This window comes from Terrapene carolina, unplaced genomic scaffold, assembly GCF_002925995.2.
Source record: "Terrapene carolina triunguis isolate 2854851 unplaced genomic scaffold, T_m_triunguis-2.0 Scaffold21, whole genome shotgun sequence".
Lineage (NCBI taxonomy): Eukaryota > Metazoa > Chordata > Testudines > Emydidae > Terrapene > Terrapene triunguis.
Window position 1 is genome coordinate 23,218,317 of NW_020664372.1, and position 24,482 is coordinate 23,242,798.

Here is a 24,482-nt window from a genome sequence, read left to right on the forward strand (position 1 = left end):
TGTTTAGAATCTGATATCCTTGTATGAAGTAGGTAAATCATTTCTCTCATCTCATGGTCCTCACAGATTGAGCTTTCTAAATGTCTCATGACTGAATTCCTTACCACTACACCTTCCCTCTTCCAAATTACACAGTACTGCTAGGTACCTGTTCTTGGGGAAGAACTCCTCAGAGCAGGAGTAACAATAGTCTTCCCATTCAGCTCCTGTGTTAACCATAATCTTATAAATGTGACTGCTTTAAAGAATGTCTGATCTTTGTTTGACTGAAAAGTCTGTTGAAACAAATGTGAAGCAGGGGATTGGATGACTTCATAAATAAATTATTGGAATAGCTAACTCAGGCGCACACAAGAGAAGCGACTACTCTTGACTTACCTCCTTTTGTTTAACTGCTTAATAATGGTGAGTTCAGTGGAGCTCCAGGTAGGAGCAGTTGTATGACTGGGGCTTTAATGAGCAAATAGCTAAAGACAGGTGACAAAGAACAAAGTTATTAAGCATATGAGAAGCAGCTAGCAAGATTGTAGTTCCAGTAGACTACTAGGAAATTTAGAACCTGTCCTTCAAGTCTTTAAACTACTGATCAGGAAGGGAATTTGCAGACTCAGTGTATGTGTAAGTAACAAGGCTTTTTAGTATCAATTTTGTTCATTTTTTTGCTTGATTTGTTTTTATGCTCAGAGTTATATTTGTGATAAAAATGAGCACACACTTTTTGAGAAGTCATCACTTTGTTCAAACATCTTCTATTTTGATATCTGACTACAAAGAATAGCTCTGGGATGGACTTTTATGATGAAGACAGTTGCAAAGAAATCACCAAGCTGTTCTACAACATCCTTATCTTTCTTGTTTGATGTTGCAGAGGAGCCAAGTGATTTCGTTGCAACAGTCTCCGGGACCACAGAGCTGTTAGTTGCTTGCTTAAAAACAAAAGTTACTGTCACAGATAAAAAAAGAAGATATTTGATTTGAAAAAAGTGATGGTGCTACAAAAAGCTGTTAATTTTCCATTGCAACTATACCAGTAAGTGTAAAACCAAACCCACACTGTACTTTAATAGGAAGAAGACTTTGTAGCATCAAATTTGTAAATTATCTTTATGAACAGTAGTTCAGAGTTTTCAAGGAGATATTCCGTATTACCATAAAATGAAATTGGTTATAATGTAGTAAGTAATGAGGACAGGATTGTATTCGTCCAAGAGTTACGAATATATTTTAAGAGTGAAGTGACTGAGCTACCAAAAAAATGCATAAAATATCATTTATTGTATTGGAGGATTCGAGGATAGACAAATACATTATGTTGCAAAAATGCTCTATGATGATCCTGCAAATTGCAGATCAGTGAGTCTTATATGGGTAATAAGTACCAACTTGTATGTAGGATGATAAAGTGATGATACATCATGATGAAGTGCCAGATTGTACAAAACACAAGAGCATATCTGTTTAGTGACACAGCTTACCAAGAAGATGTCTTCCTGTTGCTTCACTCTGTACTAGTGTCTTCTTTAATGCAGAGTAGGAATAAATAGTCTATTATTCATCCTGGCAAAAGGTTAACAGGTGATTGCACCAATGAACTGTAATAAGATGTGTGCTGTTCAGTATATTTATTAGTGATCTGGAAAAGGTGAACAGGAAGGTAGCAGAATTTCAAGTTGACAAAAGTATTTAGTTGTTGAAAGACTAGAGAAGATTGTGAGGAATTTAAGAAAGTTAAGTGAATGGGCAGAATGATGGATTAAATTTATTGTTCGCAAATGCCAAGTGGTATATACTGGAAGAAATTATTTGAACTAGGGCTGTCGATTACTCGCAGTTAACTCATGCGATTAAAAAAAATTAATCCCGATTAATCGCACTGTTAAACAATAGAACACCAATTGAAATTTATTAAATATTTTGGATGTTTTGCTACATTTTCATATATATTGTATTTTGTGTAATTGAAATCAAAGTGTATATTATTTTTGATTATCATTTTTACAGTGCAAATATTTGTAAACAAAATAAATTGTATTTTTTAATTCACCTCATACAAATACTGTAGTGCAATCTCTTGGTCGTGAAAGTGCAATTTACAATCTAGATTTTTGGGGATTATTTGGGATTAGGAAGAAAATACTCCTATGAGCACATTGCTATAGTATGAGGCATCGCATCTTCCTTTGAATCACTTAGTACTTACCACTATTTAAAGCAGGATAGCAGACTAGATGTCATGATCTGGCATGGCAAGTCTCATATTCCTAGCTGTCATGTTCCGTTGTAATGATGCATGACCTCCAGTTTGTGAGGAAATAGAAGTGTTATGGAAAGATGATATACAGCCTTAAGGGGAAATTGTTTGTCTTTACGTATATGAACTTTTAAAAAAGGAATTCTAATTTGAAGAAAAAAATCAAGTTAATGATTATCTTTTCCCACAATTTTTCTGCAAAAATTAGAGTACAAGTTCATCAGCTGAAGGCAAAATATTGTGTATTGGTGTATTATTCCAGGTAAACACCGACATCTAAAAATGTTTTAGTTAGTCAAGTTTGTTCTCTCCCCTCATGCTCATTTTTTGGGGAGGTTGAGAGCGGGGGAAGATGTAGGAGTGGGGAATGTGCCTCTCTGCTGTTAAAATTTAAACCACTGGATTATCATAGTGGATAAGCAGAGAGATTTACAGCAGAAGCAAAATGTAAGTTATTAAACAGGACAGTAGATTCCCTTTATGACTCCAATTCTTTCATAAGATTAGGCTGAACTAATTGTTGCATATATTAACCCAGGTAGTCACACCGGTTGGTCACCAATCATTATTTCAGTTACACACACTATTTTTGTAACTAATAGGTTTGTAGTTAGTGGAGCTGTGTGACATTTGGGGTTTTGATTATCATCCAGAGTTAGGGCTTGGCTACACTTGCAGCTGTAGAGCGCTTTAAGTTAAACCTGCCTTCGGAGAGCGCACTAGGGAAAGCACTCCTGTCTGTCCACACTGAGAGCTGAAAGCGCACTGGCGTGGCCACGTTTGCAGCACTTGCAGCTGCATTGGGAGCGGTGCATTATGGGCAGCTATCCCAGCGTTCAAGTGTCTGCAACGGCTTTTCAAATGGAGGGGTGGGGTGGAGTGTGACAGAGAGTGTGGGGGGAGAGAGAGTGGGTTTATGGGGTGCTGAGAGTGTGTCAGCACGCTGTCCTGTAAGTTCAGACCCCCCTCCCTCTCCCACCTCTCTCTCACTCACTCAAAGTAAACATTAGCTGTTTGTTTTTTTCTCAGACCAGATAAGCAGCCGGCACTCCGAAACAGAGCTTTGAAAGGGCACTTCCGCGTCCCGAGTTCACAACAAAGACAAGAGAGGCCACTTCAGTTAAGGGGATTATGTGATGTTTCCGGAGGTCAGTTAGAGTGTTGTAACGTTACTTCTCGTTTACACTGGCACTGAAGCATCTCACCCAATACGCAACAGCTGTTAATCCTCTCAGGGAGGTGGAGTACCAGGAGTGCTCCAGCCAGGGAGTCAGAGCGCTCTACATGTCTTGCCAGTGTGGACGGGGAGTAAGGTAGAGCGCTCTGAGAGGCTTTATTGCAGTATAACGTGCAAGTGTAGCCAAGGCCTTAGATACACAAAACCATAAAGTGAAATACTACTAAAATTGCTTGTTTCACCTTTTATATGAGGTGTCAAAATCATGCATTACCGTATGTTGGGTGCTATCCTCTTCCTTGTTCCAAACAGGCATTGGAAACTGTTTACTTTTTTACTGTTTTCTTGCAACCATTTCTTTTCCAGACAACTTCAGAGGGCCGTCTGCTGCCTTCTGATACCTCCTGAGACTTTGGGGGTTCACTCTTCTGTTCTCCACACTCTGCAGTGTGCCGGCAACGTCACTTTTTTTCTCTTTACTCTCCTATCTAAATCCTTAGAAACTGTCTCCAAAAGAGTATGCTACCAGCCTGAATCCTGCTCCCTCCCCAAATTCCTCAATAGTAGGATGCTAAACAAAAAAAGATTGCAGTAAACAAGTGACAAGGGTTCTGTCTGTTCCTCCTGCGGAGTAATATTTTGTAGCCCTCCTCCTCAGTTTGTAATATGGCCTGCTGCTGCTACTCAATATTATTTCCCTTCAAAATGCCCTCTGTCTGGCCACTGTTACTGCAAAGTGAGTGAAGGTTCAGCCACCAGCAATGGACCAGTAGATGGAGAGATAGACAGTAGCTCATTCCCAGCACTTCCAAAGGCGAGGGGCTAATCGGATTAGAGCTTGTAAGGGTGATGTTGTGAAAATCTTTGTGCTGTTTGAGAAACAATTTCGAAACACAGACCGCATCTCATTGCTGTTTTAACCTTAGCAACTCTTATAAATCATATAAGTTATCCAGTAAAGACTCCCCTAAACCTAGATAATTCATTTAAAACTGAACATTGATTAACATCTGTTTTTTTCCATAAAGACCGTAGAGGAAAGTCCAAATGAAGATAGAACTTAGCAACCCTAGTTTAAATGAATTACAGTAATGTTTTTACCTGTAACAAAAAATAAGTCATTAACAATTTGTAGAATTACAATTCTGATTACTAGTAACTTGATTATAATCTAAATCATGGTTAAGAATAATTAAAGATGACATTTATTACATTAATGAAGTGAATCATATAAAATATCTTCTTATGCCAATACATACATATGGTTTCATTCTTTTCTCATTTATACTGGTATGAAACTAGAATTACTCCTGATTCTCACCAACATGAGAGGAGTATCAGGATTTGAGTTTATTGGCATAGTCAAGTTTTCAGATAGCAACATGCAATGGAAATTACAATGGAGGATGTATACTTCTCATAATAATAATTCTTTCTGCAGCATTTGATAAATTGACCACAGTATATTGTTCTGCTTTGGAGACATAGCAAGGGTTAATATGATTACTCCTGCACTGGGTGAGATCCTTCCATTCAGGCCACATTATGAATACGATGGGCAACGTCTTGTTTCCAACAGACCACTTGCCAGACTCTATTTGATCACTTAACTTGTTCTTTTTATAGTGAAGCTGCTAGGAGAGGTCATGAGACATTGTCTCAACAGTCAGCAATATGCACATGACACCAGGCTCTATTTTACTTGCAGTGCTGATAGCAATGTTACTTAACTATTCTGATGCCTGGCCAAGATTAGCAAGTGGATGAAAGGCAGTTGGCTGAAGCTAAACCAAATCAAGATGATTTTGATGGAACGAGGGACACCTTTTGAAGAGCTGGAAAACAGTGTAGCATCTTACGTTTTTGAAGGAGTCTGTCCTCAGATTACCAAATAGCTTTGTTCTCTGGGAATTCTCTTAGGCTCCTCATTGCTTCTGGACATGCACAGAGTTAAGTTTGCCATCTGTGGCTGGTAATAAGGCTTACACCCCTTGCTTTCTGTTACTGACCTGGCAAGTGATCCATGCCTTTGCAGCTTCCAGACTAGATTACTACAGCTCACTTGTATTTAGGAATTAGTACACTACTGTTAAAGCTCTACCTAATCCAAAACACAGCAGCCCACCTCAGCAGCAATGGCTGCTAAGAACACATCACCCTTGTGCTCTGCTTGCTACATTGACTCCCCATAGGACATTAGGTAAATTTAAAGATGACAAATGTGATTTTTAAGGCCCTCCAGATGTTTAACTAAACCACTTAAAAGAGTGATGCCTCTTGCTAAGGAAACACAAGTTTCTTCCAGAGTTATGCCCTACAGAAAAGAAGAAAGTATCAACAAATTGTTCTTGTGAGGGTGGGGAAACAGAGCTTTCTTGGCATCTGACCCAAGACTAAGACCAGAGGAGGTAAGGATGACCACAGACCTTACTGCCTTTATAATGAGTATGAAATTCACTCCTTTAGCTTTGCCTTTCCACAACATCAGCAACATGTCAGAAAAGAGGAAGAGGAGAAGTTCTTCATGCACACACTAAAAAATATTCTTGCAACCTCTTGGGGAGGAGGAGGAAGAATTCTCATCCACCTCTTGAGCTCTTTCTTATTTCCAGTTTGTTTCGGGGCATATTCAGATACTAAAGTGATGGGTGGGTGCTAGAGAAGAACCTAATAGACAGAGAACACTGGAAGATTTTTCTCCAAGTATATTATATTTCAATTTGACTTCAAGGTCTACAAATTGGGTGCTGCTTCTCATCTGAATCTAGTCTGCATTAGAACTAATCATAACCTTCTTTACATAATGCATTAAATTACTATGTAAGAAATCATTAAAACAATCAGTTGTTACTCACGGTAAAATGCCACCAGGAAATTAAGTTTAAAGCAGGTATTTTAATAGACCATGTAATTCAGCGCTAGAGCTTTATTTTATGGAAAGATGGTGTCTCATTAAATATTTGAGAAAATGTATTAAAATAAGGAAAAAAGTTAAGGGGCACATTATATAAGACTTTTCTTAAATAAACTATTATGTAATTGGACCAGTGCTGCAGTCCTTACTCAAGGAAAACTAGCATTTTGACATGAAGTTAGTTGTTTAGTTTTAAAATATATATATTTAGATTTAAAAATAACAGAATGATAGATGTGAGAACATAGAGAAAAGAGGGAGTTAATATTTTAATACTAATTTGTGATTTGATTTTATTTGTTAAAAAAATAGAGATATACATAAGTGATTGCTTATATGGTGACATACTGTTTGCCTGTAAAATGTAATGAACACAAATATACAGAAATGCCTTGCTCTGAGAGTCTTACCATCTAAAACTAGACCAAATGCATGGCATAAGTAGAAAGATAGACATTAATAGTATGGAATCCGTAGTGGTAAGGGGGTGTCACATGCCCAACAGGAATAAGATGTTAATAAAACCCATGTTTCCTGTTACAACATTAAACAGTTAAGTGTGATTTTGTGACAAGTTATTGCTAACTTACTGCCATTTTAACAGCTATCATTAAACATCTTTTTAACTTTTTAATAAAAAGATAGGAGAAGACGAAAAAACAGTGGAAGCATTTACAACTTAAACAGTGAAGTAAGTCTTTCATTGTAACCGTTTTCCTTGTTCCATTTCTCTTCAGTGTATAGTGTCTTTTATGGTTGGAAATCTCCGGCTGATAGTCTTTAGATAGTATTAAAGATGGTATTAACTGCACTTTTTGTGGAGAAATGAGCAAAAAGTTACTTTAGTTGATCCTGGGCTGCTGCTGCTGTGCTGTTCAAGTATGGTCCTGGTTCCTTTAAGGGAAAACATGGTGAACTCACATATGAGGGGAGATAAAGAATAGCAAAGATAGAAAATGTAGCTTCTTCCTCTGGTGATGACTTTCAATTGCAACCTCACTGCTGGGGAAACACAGGCACAGCACATGGTCTTATTGCCACTCTGAGATCTGGCAATCTTTTACCAGCATTGGGCTGTTCAAGGCATTGTTTTTAGCTTGCCTTTCTTGTTCACAGGTTCACAGCAGTGTTGCAAAGTTGTGTTGCCCAGCTAAGGCAGAGTCTCATTAGACAGAAGACGAGAAATAGAAAAAAGGGAGAAATAAGGTGGGAAAGAACATGACAGATTAGGAAGGGTATGATGGCAGGAACCAAAGATTGGCATCCTAGGTGATGGTCCAGAGTCAGCCAATTCTGGGGTGGGGAAGGTGAGGGCAGAGGAGCGTATAGGATAGTGGTCATAGGTGCTGGAACTAGGGGTGCTGGGGGTGCTGCAGCACCCCCGGGCTTGAAGTGGTTTCCATTATATACAGGGTTTACAGTTTGATTCAATGGCTCTCAGCACCCCCACTAGAAAAGTTGTTCCACTACCTTTGATAGTGGTGCCATCTGTTCCCACTATGGCTTGGTCTTGTCAAGGCATGTTTCAGGTTCAGAAGGCCCCATGGTGGTGTGATGCATCCCAGAAGATGATGTGGGCAGCAGCAACCATGATGGTGAAGCTTGCTCCTTCTTCTGCGGTTCTCATTTAGTAGCCCTCCACATAAACAGTGTCCAAGAAGAGGTGGTCACTCCTCCCATTAAAATGAACAAATTTAACACATTGTGGTGATTTCAACTATAAACATTTCTTCCCATTTCTAGAATCTTTTATCTTATTGTTTTGCAACCCGTGACTTTAGCAGGAACCTGGAAGACCCTTGGATAGTTGTGGGAAACAATGCTCTCTTTGTTCTTTAGATTTACTTACACATGCAAAATTTTACAAACGAACAGTTTCTTAACTCTTTTTCACTTGTATTCTCATAAAGTTATCCATGATACATTTAGATAAGATGTTCATGTTCTGAATACTGTAATCCAACCCTGCCTCCAAAAAGTTCTAAATTACACATTTATAATTATCCATGAAAAATATACATTTTATTTTCCTTCAAAAGTTATTTCCTTTGTTTTATGTCTTTACCCTTGCCCTGTCAGTCCAGTGCACATAACACACCATATTAGTCAAGAGTGCTTAAATTGGAGCTCAGTCAGATGTTTACCTCTTTTCAGATGTGTTGGTTTTTAGTCACTCTGAGCTATTAGCTTTTTTTAGTTTATTCCTTTCTCAGAGAACTAGTAGATAGTGTGAATCAAGTTTTCCTAAAATCCAGGAATGGAAAGGTGCAGGTCATAATCAGTGGTGGAAATCTCCTAGAAAACTCATGAAGCCAGGTCAAAGTGATTCAGCTTGGAAAATAATCATTTTGAGTTTTCTTGCTTTCACATGACCATTTATTTTTTAGTCCACCATCACATTTGATTTTCTAAGATACTGTGAAACAATCTTACTTAATTGACTGCATGGAAGCATAAACAGTATTTACTGTAGGCCCAGTATTTTTAAACTTGCATTATTGGCATGTTTATTTTCAGTTTATAACTTTCCATTTGAAGGTTTTGAAAGCATAGTCATGTGTGTTTCAACCATCTCACGTGAGCTTTCTTCATGAGCTGACCTGACGGCACTTGAAACTGATATACTAACTTGACGTTTCAGTATTTTCATTATCCTCCTCTTGTATCCTTTACATGCAAAGAAATAGATGAAAGGATCCATGCAGCAGTTAAAATTCATCAGAAACACAGTGTAATGGAGGGACTTCTGGAAGGTTTGCTGTTCACTGCACAAAGGATTATATTGAAGCTTCTTGATCATGTGTTGGATAATTGCAATGTGATAAGGAGTAAAACAGATGACAAACACAACAATTACAAAAATGATTGTGTTGATGGCCTTTTTGTTTATCCCTGATTTTTCAGTTAATGGGTTTTCCTTAGCAGTTTGAAAAAGTTTGCAACTAATTTGAGAATAACAAAATAGTATAATTCCAAGGGGAATGATGTACCCTATTAAACAGGCAGCAAGAAGTATCCATGGTAGATGTGGAATTTTTTCAAAGTTTGGATATTCCATGCATGTAGTCCTTTCTCCTTCCTCGTTTGACATGGACTGTAGGAGCAATGGAAGTGTTTGGCTAAATACAAGAAACCAGACAAATATACAAATATACTTGGCATGTTTAATTCTTCTGATTTTGTTGTATCGAAAAGGGTGGACTACGGCAAAAAACCTGTCAATACTCAAGCAAGTCATAAAGTTTACACCTGCGTATGTGTTGATATAAAATATGAGAGCAGTTAGTCTGCAAAGTGTTTCTCCAAATGGCCAATGAAATCCTAGTGCATAGTATGCTATTCGTGTAGGCAAGGCAGTAGTAAAAAGAATGTCTGAGAGGACAAGATTTGTGGAATAGAGGGTAGTAGAGTTGATTTTTTTTCTGTTTTTAAAAATGACAACGAGGGCAAGTCCATTTCCAAACACACCAAGAATTAAAATAAAGCTGTAAAACACAGGCAGTAAGATCCTTGCTGTATTTTGATGTTCATACAGGTCGCAGGAGTTTGTCTGAGGGGTTGCAAAAGCTGTGGTGACAGTGACCATTTTCACAACTGGTGTTTCTGGAGGAAATGCCATAGCTCTACAAAAAAGAAAAAAAAAAAAGGGAACATTTTGTAATAAATATAGACAAACTTCTTCCCCCTAGCAGCAGCCAACTGATCTTGCATCAGGCCAACATTGTAAAACCTGAAAGGATACTTGATTATGATGAAATTGTTTTTTTAAGGTGGTTTAAAAAAAGTTCGTCTCTCTTGCTTTGATAAAAGAAAACAAAACCATGCAGAAAGCAAAACTTGGGTGAATTGGGGAATTCCTGGGTTAGAAGAATATCTTTTTGTAGAAAATAAATGTTTGAGGTTAGAGAGAGAACTTTTAAAGAAGCCTGGGGGGGGGAGCCCTCAGTTTTGTTTAAAAGTAAAATGACACATAATCATGTGAAGTCACCAAAGGTCAGATAACTACAGAAACCTTTTAAAAGTTGTTTCTGTGAATTTTAGGGAGTTTTTATTTGTTTTTTGTTTCTTTTTAATTTGCTAAGAGGTTCTGGCAGTGATATGAAATTTGTGACTTATTTTAACATGTAACTAGAACTTAATTTATAGAGAACTGGCCTTTTCAACATTAGTATTGCCTATAACAATTGAACTGAAACCTTCCAAACTCATTTAACTCTAGAACAAAAAGGTTGTTTTCTGCGACGTAGTCCAAGTATAGTTGATTTCAAATGGTTACTCACAATGTCACTGAAGCTGCTTTTCAGTGGTTCTTGGAACAGTGTGTAATCTAGGTATAATATATCATACTTGTTGATTAAATGGGAATACAGCAAATTCAGAATAGCTTTAAATATATTTTTAAAAATATGAGAGGACATGATTGACCTAGCAGGCCTTTGGGACTCAAAGTCTGCAACTCTTGATTTTCGGGGCCTATAAATATAAAAGCTAATGTAATAGAATTATAGAAATTAGAGATGGAAAAGACCTATAACATCATTCAATTCATCTCCTTGTGAATGCAGAATGTGCCCTATGATGCTTTTCTAGTGCTTTGTTTAATCTAATTGTAAATGCCCTAAGTGATGGGGCTTCCACCATTTCTCTCTGAGAGACTGTTCCACAAGAATTTTCTCTTGCCATGCAGACTAAAGTTTCTTAAAGTTTTCTTGTCCCACTTAACTACACCTAAGTGTACCACCCAAAATAATTCCTCTCCCTCCTTGGTACCACTACCTTTAAAATGTGTGTACTTTTGCTATGTTCCTCGTTAGTTATTGCTTAGTGAAATTATGCATGACATTTTAGCTCAGTTTTTTAAAGCAGATTTCATTGTGTAAAGCACTAGAAGATTGGTTTGCATTTTGAGGCTATTGCTAGTGAGATTTAAAAAAACAAACCAACTCTAATTTAATGGAGCCACCTTTATGTGAACACGCCTTACTCGTTACTCATGAGTGATCTGATTATTATAACTCATTTCCTTCCTCTCCTTTCCCCCTTTTTGTCAGTCTGTAACCCCTATGTGTCATGCCTGAATTTAGTTTAAAAACGCTTCAAGAACGGTGCCTGTCTCCATTTCCATGAAGTGCGTAGCACACTTTTCTCAGTGTAATAATAATAATAATAATAATAAAAGGGTTTGAAAGTTAGTCATAAAGACCACAGTCTCCTTCGCACTTTCTTTGTAGCCACTCAAGGCTGGCTGTTGGGGCCTACGAATGCCTTGGCCACAGGATAGAATTGATGTATGGGGAGTAGTGTTGCTGGCGGTGTTAGAACTTTCACAAGCTCTGTCCTGGCTAGCTTCCAGTAGCTGAGACAGCTCTTTGGTTGAAAAGCCAGTGTGACCTCGCGGGGCAGACTGTTCAAGTCTGAGAAACCGTTCCCAGAGAGTAATCATCAGTGATTCACCGTCAAGCTGGAAGGGCATAACGAGTGGAGTCGCATAGGGATTGGTCCTGGGTCCAGTACTGTTCAATATTTTCATTAGTGATGTAGATAATGGCATAGAGAGTACACTTATAAAGTTTGCGGATGATACCAAGGTGGGAGGGGTTGCAAGTGCTTTGGCGGTATTGTGTGTCCCCTTTGAGGTATTATTCAGTACACAACATTTAAAAACAATTTCAGACTTCTGTGTCTGAATAAATACATTATATAGAAAATATCAAAACACATTTCTAAAATGTTCCAGATTATTAGTTTTACAATGTACAGTTTCCTTCCATTAAGATGCAGAAGAATTAAAAGATTGATATTCTTCATTCTGACTCTTTGATCAGAATGTCCTATTTATTTCAAGTTGGTCACAATTCAGTTTACTTAAACACCTCTACCCCGATATAACGCTATCCTCGGGAGCCAAAAAATCTTACCACATTATAGGTGAAACCGCATTATATCGAACATGCTTTGATCTGCTGGAGTGTGCAGCCCCGCCCCCCCGGAGCGCTGCTTTACCGCGTTCTGTCCGAATTTGTGTTATATTGGGTCGCGTTATATCGGGGTAGAGGTGTAGTACATACTGTATCATAGTATTAGTCTGGTCACTGAGGCCTGGCTCGATTAGCAGCAGTTTATACAGTTCTCCATAAAGAATAAATTTGTAGATGTGTGGATCACATATTTCAGATCTTAAATTAAGCTATAAACATCTCCATATAGTTCCTAATGTCAAGGTAGATATATTAAGCTAGATCATCTTTGAGAGAGACTCTTCCAGGTAATATATCAGCTCCGTAGCTGTACTATTACAGAAGACTATGTGAGAGAGAATGGTCAGACAGCTGGTACTGATAAATATTACTGGTAAGCAGTGGCAGCTTTTTCTTGAAGATTCATCATAAAATATGTACCAGATATCAGAGATCAGAATACTTCATTCTGGGTTGGAATTGAAATCGGAAATGGATTTTTATATCTTGGTTAAGACACTTGGCTAGAGCTTTTCTGGGGTTTAGTTTGCCCTGTTTGAGCCTAGGGATTGCTGAGCCTTTTCAAGTAATAAACTTGAAGTAATAGCTTCTTCATGCTTTCAGTGGAGAGCCTAATTTGAATTTGTTTAAGTAAGCTTCAAAGTAAGCTTTGAATAGAAAACCTGGTGTAAAGTAATGTCCATTATTTAGTGTTCATGAAAGCAAACTTACAGACATTACTTGTTTGGTTATGAAAAAGCACTTGCTAAGAATTGCTGTATAATTATATTTCTGACTATAATTTTATTTGAATTGGTTATGGATCATTCAGAGCATTTTGGCATGGTGTGAGTGGTCATTTAATAATGCATTTATCTTCATGAGGATTGCTCTGATTTCCTTTCCTACTTCTTCTCTCCTCTTGATGTTATAAAATTCCCTTGTTGCGAAAAAGAATCTATCTAATCTCCTGGGTGCTTCTAAAAACATTTAAATACAGGAAACTGGTGTTTCTTATTTCTGTCTCTTGTATTTGATCTTTTCTGGCCACATCTTCACCATCCCACTATGGTACCCCTCTTCCACCCAGCTCTCCCTCAAGTAACTAGACATTACCCACTGCAAAAGAATATATAAAATCCTTAACTTATGATAATCAAGCCCATTGCGGTATGGCAACAAACTAAAATATATTCAGGGAATAATTATGTGTCCTACTTTTTATTCTTGAGGAATTGTGGGATTTGTACTCTTGATGTAATAATCAAAAATGAAGAGTCCGGCGTAAAACAAATTTTATAAATATTTCTAATATACAGAGTACATACTATGCAAATACATATAACTGCAATATAGAAAAAACATAGTAGTTTTTTCCTAGTGAAAATATTGTTTTTGCTAAGCAAGAGTAGACGTTCATATATTGTATCTGTAGCCTTTATTAAAATATAAATTGAAATATAAATATGTGACTTCTGCTGCTATGTTACAGTGTAATATTACTTGCATTCTTATGCTGAACTGAAGCTGTTAGTACTCTGTTATTGCTCAGATATCAGGCTGATGTGCCTGGTATAAAAACATAGATATACAGAGAGAGAATCTTGCCTGGATTGGTCTTGCCTTTTCTTGCTAACACTGGACTGGCAACCATTAAGGGGAAACTTACTTCCTAGGGGAAGGTGTCTACAGTATTATTAATTAGTCCAAGAGTGATCTTTCCCTGTTCCTTGATATCCAGGCTGCCGTCTGTTTCTTGGCAGTAATCATTATTGTTTAGCTCATTATGTGACTAGAGTACATGACTCCTTCTCCCAAACCTCTATCACAATCCACTAGGTGGTAGAAAAGGGCAGTAGTGTTCTACGTGTTCTTGCCTGAACAAAAGTGGAGCAGATCACTTCTTCAGTGTTCCAAGCCTCAGCCTAATTAAGCAATTACTTGACTCCCACACCTTGGTATGATTGCATTGTGCTTCCATTGAGCCACTAGTTCAATTCAGCACTGTGCACTGAATTGATGATTTACCCCAACGACTTTGTCTGTCATATTTCAGAGTAGCAGCCGTGTTAGTCTGTATCCGCAAAAAGAACAGGAGTACTTGTGGCACCTTAGAGACTAACAAATTTATTTGAGCATAAGCTTTCGTGGACTACAGCGCACTTCTTCAGATGCATAGAATGGAACATATAGTAAGGAACATATATATATACACACACATACAGAACATGAAAAGGTGGAAGTAGCCATATCAACTCTAAGAGGCTAATTAATTAAAATGAGCTTAATCAGCAGGAGGAAAAAAAACTTTTGTAGTGAGAATCAAGATGGGCCATTGCAGACAGTTGACAAGAGGTGTGAAGATATTTAACATGGGGAAATAGATTCAATCTGTGTAACTCAGAATGGACTGAGTCATTACACAGATTGAATCTATTTTGCCATGTTACGTATCTTCACACCTCTTGTCAACTATCTGCAATGGCCCATCTTGATTCTCACTACAAAAGTTTTTTTCCCCTCCTGCTGATTATAGCTCATCTTAATTAATTAGCCGCTTAGAGTTGATATGGCTACTTCCACCTTTTCATGTTCTGTATGTATACATATCTCCTTACTATATGTTCCATTCTGTGCATCTGAAGAAGTGGGCTGTAGCCCACGAAAGCTTATGCTCAAATAAAATTGTTAGTCACTAAGGTGCCACAAGTACTCCTGTTCTTTTTGTCTGTCATGAATCACGACATGTCTTTAAGCAGCCTCCAACAACTGCTACTGGAATGCTTTTACTTAATTATATTGTTAAACCAAATGTCCCCCTCATGTCACCTATGTTGAAATAGTCCTTCCCTGTGGTTAATTTTTTAAGAAAATAATAGAGATGAACTCTGGTTTTACAAACTGTTGTACCTTATTAGAAAGATGTATCAAGAAAACTGTATCAGAGAATTTCAGCAACCACTTTGATGCCCTTGACATATCAATGGTTTGCTTCCTTGCTCTGCATATTAGGCTGATAAATGTGAATAGAACTTTAATTGTTTGTCAGTGTTACACCTGCATGAACTGTCGATTCTCAATTTTTAATCATGCTTTTCTTGTCAAGTTAATTTAATGTAGAGGTTTGAAAAACATAACTATTAAGTTAGCACTTTAGAACACACTGTCCCAATTCCTAGAATACAAAATGGATATTTCATGCTACTGGAAGTCATATTCTTTTTCCAGTATAGTGAAGAAAGTTATAGTGATATGGTTGTTTTGATTTAGTTTTGTCTGAATGAGACAATACATGGGAATGGGTATATGCAGGTGCATTGTGGGCTGCAAATAATTTGATTGCATTGATTCATAGATTAATAGATTTTAAGGCCAGAAAGGAACATTTAATAATGTATTATAACCTCCTGTATAACACAGGCCATGGAATTATACCAGTTACCTCTGTATTGATCACAATAACTTGTGTTTGACTAAAGCATATCTTCCAAAAAGCAGGGCTTTGGAGCAGAGCCCGGAGCTGGAGCGCGGAGCAGCTCCGAAGCAGTGGAGCTGCATGTTTTTGCCTGGAGCTGGAGCGGAGCTGGAGCACAGCTCCAAAGCCCTGCCAAAAAGGCATCCATTCTTGGTTTGAAGATTTCAGCAGATGGAGAATCCGCCACTTTGTTTAGTATTTTGTTCTAGTGGTTAATCTCCCTTGCTCTTTCAAAATGTGTGCCTTATTTCTAATTTAAATTTGTCTGGATTTAACTTCCAGCCATTGGTTTTTGTTATGCGTTTCTCCACTAGATTAAAGAGCCCTTTAGTACCTTATTTTCTCCCCCTGAAGATACTTACGCACGATAATCAAGTCACTTCTCAGTCTTCTCTTTGATAAACTAAACAGATTGAGCTTTTTAAGTCTGTGACTGTAAGGCAGCCCTCAAATCATTTTTGGCTCTTTTCTGCACCCTCTCCAATTTTTCAATATCCTTTTAAAAATATGGACATCAGATTTGGACACAATATTCCAATGTTGGTCTCACGGTTGCTGTATAAAGAGGTAAAAATCACCTCCCTAGTTACTCCCTTACTTATCCATCCAAGGATTGCATTAACCCTTTTTGCCACAAAATCACACTGGGAGATCATGTTGAGTTGCTTGTCCACTATGAGCCCTAATTCCTTTTCAGAATCGCTGTTGCCCACGAAAGCTTATGCTCAAATAAATTTGTTAGTCTCTAAGGTGCCACAAGTACTCCTGTTCTTTTTGCTGATACAGACTAACACGCTGCTACTCTGAAGCCCCCCATTCTGTAGGTATGGCCTGCATTCCTTGTTCCTAGATATATGACCTTAGATTTGGCTGTATTAAAATGCATTTTGTTTGATTGGATCCAGTTTACCAAATTATCCACATCGCTCTGTATGAGTGTCATCTGTAAATTTTATCAGCAGTGATTCTGCATTTATTTCGAGATCATTGGTAAAAATGTTCACTAGCATCAGACCTAGAACTGATCCCTGTAGAAACCCATTAGAAACCCCACCATTTGATGATATTAAAAAGCTACTTTTTGAGATTTGTCAGTTAGCCAGTTCTTAATCTATTTAACGAGCGCTTTATTGATGTTGTATAGTGTTAATATTTTAATTAGAATGCCATGCCGTACTAAGATGCCTTACAAAAGTATAAGGCCTAGTCTGCACTTAAAATTTAGATTGACAGATCTACATCACTCTGGGGTGTGAGCAGATCTAACCCCCAGCATAGCCAAGGTTAGGTCAGTGGAAGAGTGCAAGAATTACAGCGACGGAAAAATCCCTCCTTTCACTGTAGGAAGCATCCACACTACAGTGCCATAGCTATGCTGCTGTAGTGCCTGTAATGTAGACATGGCTTAAGTATATGATATCTGTGCAGTTACCTTCATTCATCCCAGACTGAAATCCAGTTTATTTGACAAGCACTATTTGCCATAAAACCATGTTGACTGGCATTCATTATATTAATGTCCTTCAATTCATTATTAATTGACTCTCATATCAGCTTTTCCATTATTTTGCCCAGGATTGATGTCAAACTCACCAGCCTATGACCCAGGTCATCCTGCTTTCCCTTTTCAAATATTAGCATAACATTAGCACTCATTCACTGAATTAGACAGTTGTTACTAAATGATAATATAATATTTTGTTCTATATTTTTATTGTAGCACCCAGAGGTCCTGGCCAGGAGAAGATCCCCATTGTGCTATTTCTATATAAAAAAAGCCATGACTTCTGCCTTAAGAAGTTTGTAATTCAAAATCCCTGATCCTGCAAGCACTTATGCAAATGATTAACTATACACATGCATGTAGTCCCGTTACATTCAGTGGAACTGTTCATGTGCATAATATTAAATATATGTGTAAGTATTTGCAGGATTGAGGCCTTAGATTGCATACATTTGGACTGTATACAAGAGATGCAACTATTTCTCCCCCATACTGGCCTAGCTGACTGAATTTTTATTTTTGTTCTCTCTTTTTGCTATAATATGGATGAATGAAAATAATCTACTATCTATCTTCTCACCAGGGTATGGCATGTGTCAATGGCTACAACCACATATAAAACATTATCCACAAATTGAAGTGATCTGTGCATCGTTTTGTCTTTATAATTTTTATTGTTTGGAGGAGAGTAAGCATTATAAGAGTGGAAAGACAATTGTTATTTACTCTGTATATGAGACTGGTTTATTTATTCTAATATGGCACACATAATATTTCTTTAACAAAAAGGCAAGGAATAATAATAATTTATTTTATAATTGGTTAAAAAGAGAATAGAAGAAGTGTGAGAGGAAGGGAGAGAGTCTGTTGGCTTGACTCCAATGATCTGTGGTTTGAGATTTGTCAGGAGACCTTTTTCAGTATGGAGCTTTAATGATTAGACACTGTAGTGATGTGGGATTTTTGTGTGTTTTTTGTTTTAATTAATGTATTGCTCTTATCCTTATAAAATTTCCTAATTTGTCTGCTTCTTGCAAGGGTGACTTAAGTTGCAGGAAAAGTTGAGAGAAAAGTTTTGGGATCTGGTGGCAGTCTTAGCACTATATTGAAGACAGAGAAGAAATAATATGAAAGGTTTGAGTATATTTATTTAACCTTTGTCAACATGATGGATTTCTTTTCTTCCTTCCTTCCCCGACCTAGGTTGAGGGACTCTCACCTCACACCCCATTTTAGCCTCGGCCATCTTTTTTTGATCAGCCATTTTTGCTGATCAAATATATTAGTTTTAACAAAGTTATGAATGTTAGAAATTTGCATGCTAAATGAGTGCAAGAGAACATTTTAGGAGAGAGATTGGTATGCATTAGCAGTTTGGAAAATGTGCAAGGTTTCAAAAAAGATTGAGGGGCTGCAGGAAGGCTTGCCCTAGACTATCCTGCCTCTTTGTATCACCCCAGCCTTCTTATGTAGTGTTTTTAATATATTATATTGATTTCAAATTTCTCAGGGCTGTTGAGCTGTGCCCAAAATACAGTGATATGTCTAGATCCAGTGACATTTGAACTCTGACTGAGGAGTGAATCCCTAAGTTGCTGCTTGGACATGGTAAACAGGTCCATAGCCACCTTTTGGGCCTTGTACTCTGTGTTTTGTGAGGGAGTTTTGAGGCCAGTCCCTGGACCCATCCTTTCAACAGAGGCTCCAACGCAGATCTTGTAAGCAATACACCAGAACATTGATTGAGTATATACTCCTTGAAGTACACAGTTAATTAATTGTGCCATTGAAGAAGTACACAAAGAGCACCAGTACACTAGTTACAAGACATGTGTTTTGCTTCCAGGGAGTGCACATTCATGCAGATTATTTGAGAGTTGTTTCTCTTAAAATGCTTCTAGGAAATAAATGCAAAACACTATGTTAACAGAACACTAATGTTGCACAATTAGAATAAAAAGTAAGGAAATTCAAAAGTTAGGGTTACCATAGTAAAGATAACTCTACTCTCTTGGAAATATGTACTGTAGTATCTTCTATTCCTGTTTTTCCATATTTAAATTTTTAATTTATTATATTGTTAAATGCTTAACGGTACTCAGGATGTGCAAAATGGCTGAGTTGTTGTTTCTGTAGGAAATTTATCATATTTATTTCCTGGAGAGATTATTTTAACTGTACATTGGATAATGTTTTATGACAGTAGTCTTTTGCATTCTAAAGTAATAGAAACTTCAATAAAATTAGTGTAAACAAAAGGGGAAGAACAGAAGTACTGCTTGTTCAACAAGCTAATGAAGGTGCAGTAGGATGTCTAATGTCTTCTGCCTAGTTACTGGTCATGTACCATTCCCCTTTTAGATTTAGAAATAAAACCCAAATCTTTGCTTAGTTTTTTTGTTCTTTAAAATAAATATGTAAGATTTGTCTGCCCAGCATTCATTTGCCACTCTACAATGATAGATGAGTGATGGACAAAAAACATATTGGAAAGGAAATAAATTTCATTTCAGCTTCCAAAGGTAACTTATAAACCACTAGTGCATAAAAGATTTAAATAAGTCTGAAAAGTCCTGGCATCGTCTGGGGAGGGGGGAGAGAGAAAGTGTCAGTAAGGGAGAAAGAGCACAAGCCCAAGTGGTTTCTCATACGCACATCCCATTTCGTTGTTGCAGGAAAGATGCCTGTAGAAGTGGGGACAGTGGGCATTAAAGGCATAGGAACTTATCTGTTGCATAGTGTGGATCAGTTGCTGTTCCACAAAGAGCTAGCTGGTTACATGGTGCTGGCGCGCCTTGTTTTCAGTGATTATATTGGATTAAGACAGCTTTAAAAATATATTAAATACTTTACTTTTGCATGTAAACAAGTGATGCTCTGCGATTGTGAATAAGTGGGTGGGTAGTGTGTGTGGTCTGGCTGAATGGGAGAGAAGGTGTCCACTTAATGAATTTCTCTTTCTGCATGTGGTCTATGTGGGTTATGAAAAATGTGCGAGTACTCTGATGTAACATCTATAGTTGTTAGGACGATTTAGTGCTTAGACCAAGCTGATGTCGAGACAACTAAACTCCTTTCACTTACTTGCTTAAAATTTTTAAACTGAATAAGGAAAGAATCAAAAAATGTAGCATTGGAAAAACTCTGAAATAACACTCCTAAAATCAAGTAACATTTCAAATGGCAACTTGTGCTTTAGCACTGAAAGCACTCTGCCTTATAATTAATACATTATTGATGTGTAACCTGTCCTGTTGCAGTCTCTGTTTAATCTGTTTTATTTATTAAAAGCTACATAACTGTAATGACTATCTGTTAAAGAACAGTTATCGAGAAGCATTCAGTCTCTCTATTCAAAGGGAACTGATTAAAGTGCTAGCAATATGAACTGTTGGGTTAATAATCCATATAGATAACAAAGCTCACCTTTTCTGATCTTTTTACTGTCCATGTGCTCAAAGATTTGTGGGTTGTCTTTGTTTTGTTTGAAAAGTTAAATGAGAATTAAGAGTTGCTAAATTTGAAAAATGTTATTATTTTTTATGTTCCACTGCAGTATAAAAAGTTATCAGTCTATCAGTAGGGGATATTTTTAAAAATCAAATAGCTGGTAACATTGCATTAACTTCAGCATATGAAGATATTTTGGGGCAAAAAGTGTAAGCAATTGCATTTTGGAAAAAGGAGTAACTATACAGAAAAAGCTTTGAAAAGACAATACATGTCAAAAGATGAAGGAGAAATTCTTACATGCATCCTGGCAAATTATCATTACTATATTATTTTTAAGTATGAGTAGAGTTGTGATTGAGAAGCAGTTGGGTTGAGAATAGCCTAAAAATTGTTTCATAGCTTGTAGTATTACAAATATTTCCAGGCTATCTGCTGCCGCAGTACAAGTGTGCTTTCAGAAACTCTCAAACTATTGAAGTATCTTACCAGGTTCATTGAGTGACTTATGCAGAGAGAAAGAGAGATTTTAACTTAGAAATATGAAGTCTTTGTTTGACACATTGAAATATTTACTGAGAAATATTTTCTTCCACATTAGTCTCTACATTAGTATGGTTTAAGTTACATTATTTTGCAAAAACTCCATCCTAATGCAGCAATGAACTTTTGCATTTTGTTTTTCAAAAGGCTATATTATAAATAAAACATTTTAATTCAACCTGTTTATCATTGGACCCAAAGATGAATTGGCACCTGGATTAAAAAATAACGGATAGTCTCTCTATTGTAACTTGCCTGAGTAAACTGTCTTAGTGGCATAGAATTACTCCTGTTGACATTTCTCTCTCCCACCCAAAAAGAATATATCTCTCCTGCCACATGAGAGAATTCAGTACAATACAAGAATACATTAACTTCCTGGAACGGTTTGTTGTATTTCAATTAAAACAGCAAATTATTTGTTAGTACTTACATATCAGTGGCTTTTTAGATCCTCTGTGCAGTAATTGTATATGGCAGTGTAGTTTAACTATGAATGTTTCCCCTTTGCTCATTGTTTTTAAGAGTGATTACGTGAGACTTTCCTTTTATGGAGTGGTGATATTTTTTTTCCCCCTTGTACTTGAAGTATTTTTTCTGTACTCTGATGTTGATTCGCTACCTGAGTTTTAAGGGAAGTGAAAGCACCTCTCTATTTGAGGTTTCTTTCTGCTTCTTTTTAAATTGATCTATTCAAAAAAGAGATTAACTAGAAACAAAAAGCCCCTAGAAGTTATGTATCACTAACTTCCATAGAAGGGACTTTACCAAGACTTTTGCTTAGTTGAATCTTTAACCAACTAAAAATTCCAGAAAGAAAAACTTTTCATGTTACTCTCAAAAGAATGAATGCATTTTAAATTTGTGTGTGGCAAAGAGCTCTGTACTTAAGAATCAGTGCTTATTTAAAAATGTTTTGCAGATTATTCAACTAAATGACATGGTGATAGGTACTATATAAAAGTAGTACTCTCAGTGGTCCACGTTCATACCATCAGTGCTTCGAGATCATAGAGAGCAGATTTTTAGAAAGATATTCTTTGAAACTATCTATAGTAGAGTAGACAAGGTGGGTGAGGAAATAGCCTTTATTGGGCCAACTTCTGTTGGTGAGAAACACAAGCTCTCGAGCTACACAGAGCTCTTCTTCAGGTGTATCTTGAAAGCTTGTCTCTCTCATCAACAGAAGTTGGTCCAGTAAAAGATATTACCTCGCCCACGTTGTGTCTCTAATATCCTGGGACCGACACGGCTACAACACTACATGTAGTAGAGCAGTGGTTTTCAAACTTTTTTCAGTTGAAGAAAATTGTTGATGCCCATGACCCAACGGAGCTGGGGATGAGAGGTTTGGGGTGTGGGAGGAGCTCAGTGCTGGGGGAGAGGGTTGGGGTATGGGGGTAAGGGCTGCGGGGTGGGGCCAGGAATGAGGGGTTTAGGATGTGGGAGGGGGCTCTGGGCTGGGGCAGGGGGTTGGGGTGCAGGAGGGGGTCAGGGCTCTGGGCTGGGGGTGCAGGCTCTGGACTGGGGCCAGGGATGAGAGGTTTGGGGTACAGGAGGGGGTTCCGGGTTTCAGTGGGGGCTCAGAGCTGGGGGTGCTGGAGGGGGTCAGGGCTCTGGTCTGGGGGTGCAGACTCTGGGGTGGGGCCGGGGATGAGGGGTTTGTGGTGCAGGAAGGGGCTCCGGGTTGGGGGGGGTGGCTGAGGATTGGGGCACAGGCTTGGGGCGTGCGCTTATCTTCGGTGGCTCCTGGTCAGTGGCACAGCAGGGGTGCTAAGGCAGGCTTCCTGCCTGTCTTGGCATCGCGGACTGCGCTGCACCCCGGAAGTGGCCAGCAGCAGGTCCAGCTCCTAGGCGGAGGCACGCAAGTGGCTCCACATGGCTCTCGCCTGCAGGCACCGCCCCCCCCTGCCCCCAGCTCCCATTGGCCAGGAGACGGTGCTCGGGGCGGGGGCAGTGCGTGGAGCTCTGTGGCTCCCCGTCTAGGAGCCGGACCTGCTGCTGGCTGCTTCCGGGGCGCAGCGCGGTGTCGGAACAGGTAGGGACTAGTCTGCCTTAGCCAGGCAACACCGCCGATGGGACTTTTAATGGCCCGGTCGGCAGTGCTGACCAGAGCTGTCGCGACCCAGTGCCTTACAGTATGCGACCCAGTACTGGGTCATGACCCGCAGTTTGAAAACCACTGTAGTAGAATAAGCATTCTAGTCATTCTAGGGACTGTGCCTTCTCATTAAGTTTGCAGACCGCTTATTGTACTTTGATCACTACTGCAATACAAATAAGAAATAACAACACAGGTACACCTCTACCCCGATATAACGCTGTCCTCGGGAGCCAAAAAATCTTACAGTGTCATAGGTGAAACAGTGTTATATCGAATTTGCTTTGATCCTCCGGAGTGCGCAGCCCTGCTCCCCCCCCCCCCAGAGCACTGCTTTACTGCGTTTTATTCGAATTCGTGTTATATTGGGTCGCGTTATATTGGGGTAGAGGTGTATAAGATACACGTCAAAAGTGCCACAAATAATTAAATTGTAAAAAATTAAAACTGATTCAAAAAAATTGGCTTTATTGGAACGCATTAGGAAGCATGAAAGGAATGGTGTTTCAGAATTTTATGATAAGCTATTGTCACCTGGTATAACTTCTTTTTTTTTTTTTCAAATAGCTAAATCATCTACTTGCTAACAAAGTTATTGAGATCAATGACAGGTGGAAAATCCTGTCACTTGCTTTTACAACTGTGATCTAGAATTACCTGGGATTTTCCCCAGAAACTCCTACTGATCAGTTCTGCAAAAACTGGGCTGTGTTTAGTGGCCTGATTTAGTGACCTGGTTTTAAAATCTGAGTGAGTAGGCATAGTTAGGAAGTAGATTGCTAAAAGGTCTGATCCTTTAAGATACTGAATGCTTCCTCAGTGATGCTGAGCCCCCTCAGATCCATGGAGCTGAGTAGTTGGTTAGGCCTTTCAGCACCTCATTAGATCAGGCCCTTGTGGTGTATTTCTGTTCCAGCACCAGATTCAGAAGAGCTTTGGGATGATATATCTTTTTCTTTGTGAGGGCGGGGATGGAGGAGTTAAGCTGCGTCATTACATGCTTTACTATAGAATAGAATTCATTTCTATGAGGAATTGAGAGAGAAAGTAACGTTTGAAGGGAAATTACACAAATTACACGTGACTAGACAAAGCAATACTGCCACGCTA

At 38.3% G+C, this 24,482-nt stretch overlaps 2 protein-coding genes across 2 annotated transcripts in view; one reads left to right on the plus strand and one right to left on the minus strand.

Annotated features, from left to right (window-relative positions):
• Positions 1 to 24,482, plus strand: part of UBAC2 (UBA domain containing 2) — a 148,520-nt gene that overhangs the window by 64,093 nt on the left and 59,945 nt on the right. The gene's annotated exons all lie outside the window — the stretch shown is intronic.
• On the minus strand, positions 6,637 to 21,754 carry GPR183 (G protein-coupled receptor 183). The gene is made up of 2 exons (XM_024204300.2): positions 21,705 to 21,754; positions 6,637 to 9,965 (listed from the first exon to the last, which is right to left on the minus strand). The coding sequence occupies exon 2, from the start codon at positions 9,959 to 9,961 to the stop codon at positions 8,861 to 8,863; it is 1,101 nt and encodes a 366-aa protein (XP_024060068.1). The 5' UTR covers positions 9,962 to 9,965; positions 21,705 to 21,754; the 3' UTR covers positions 6,637 to 8,860.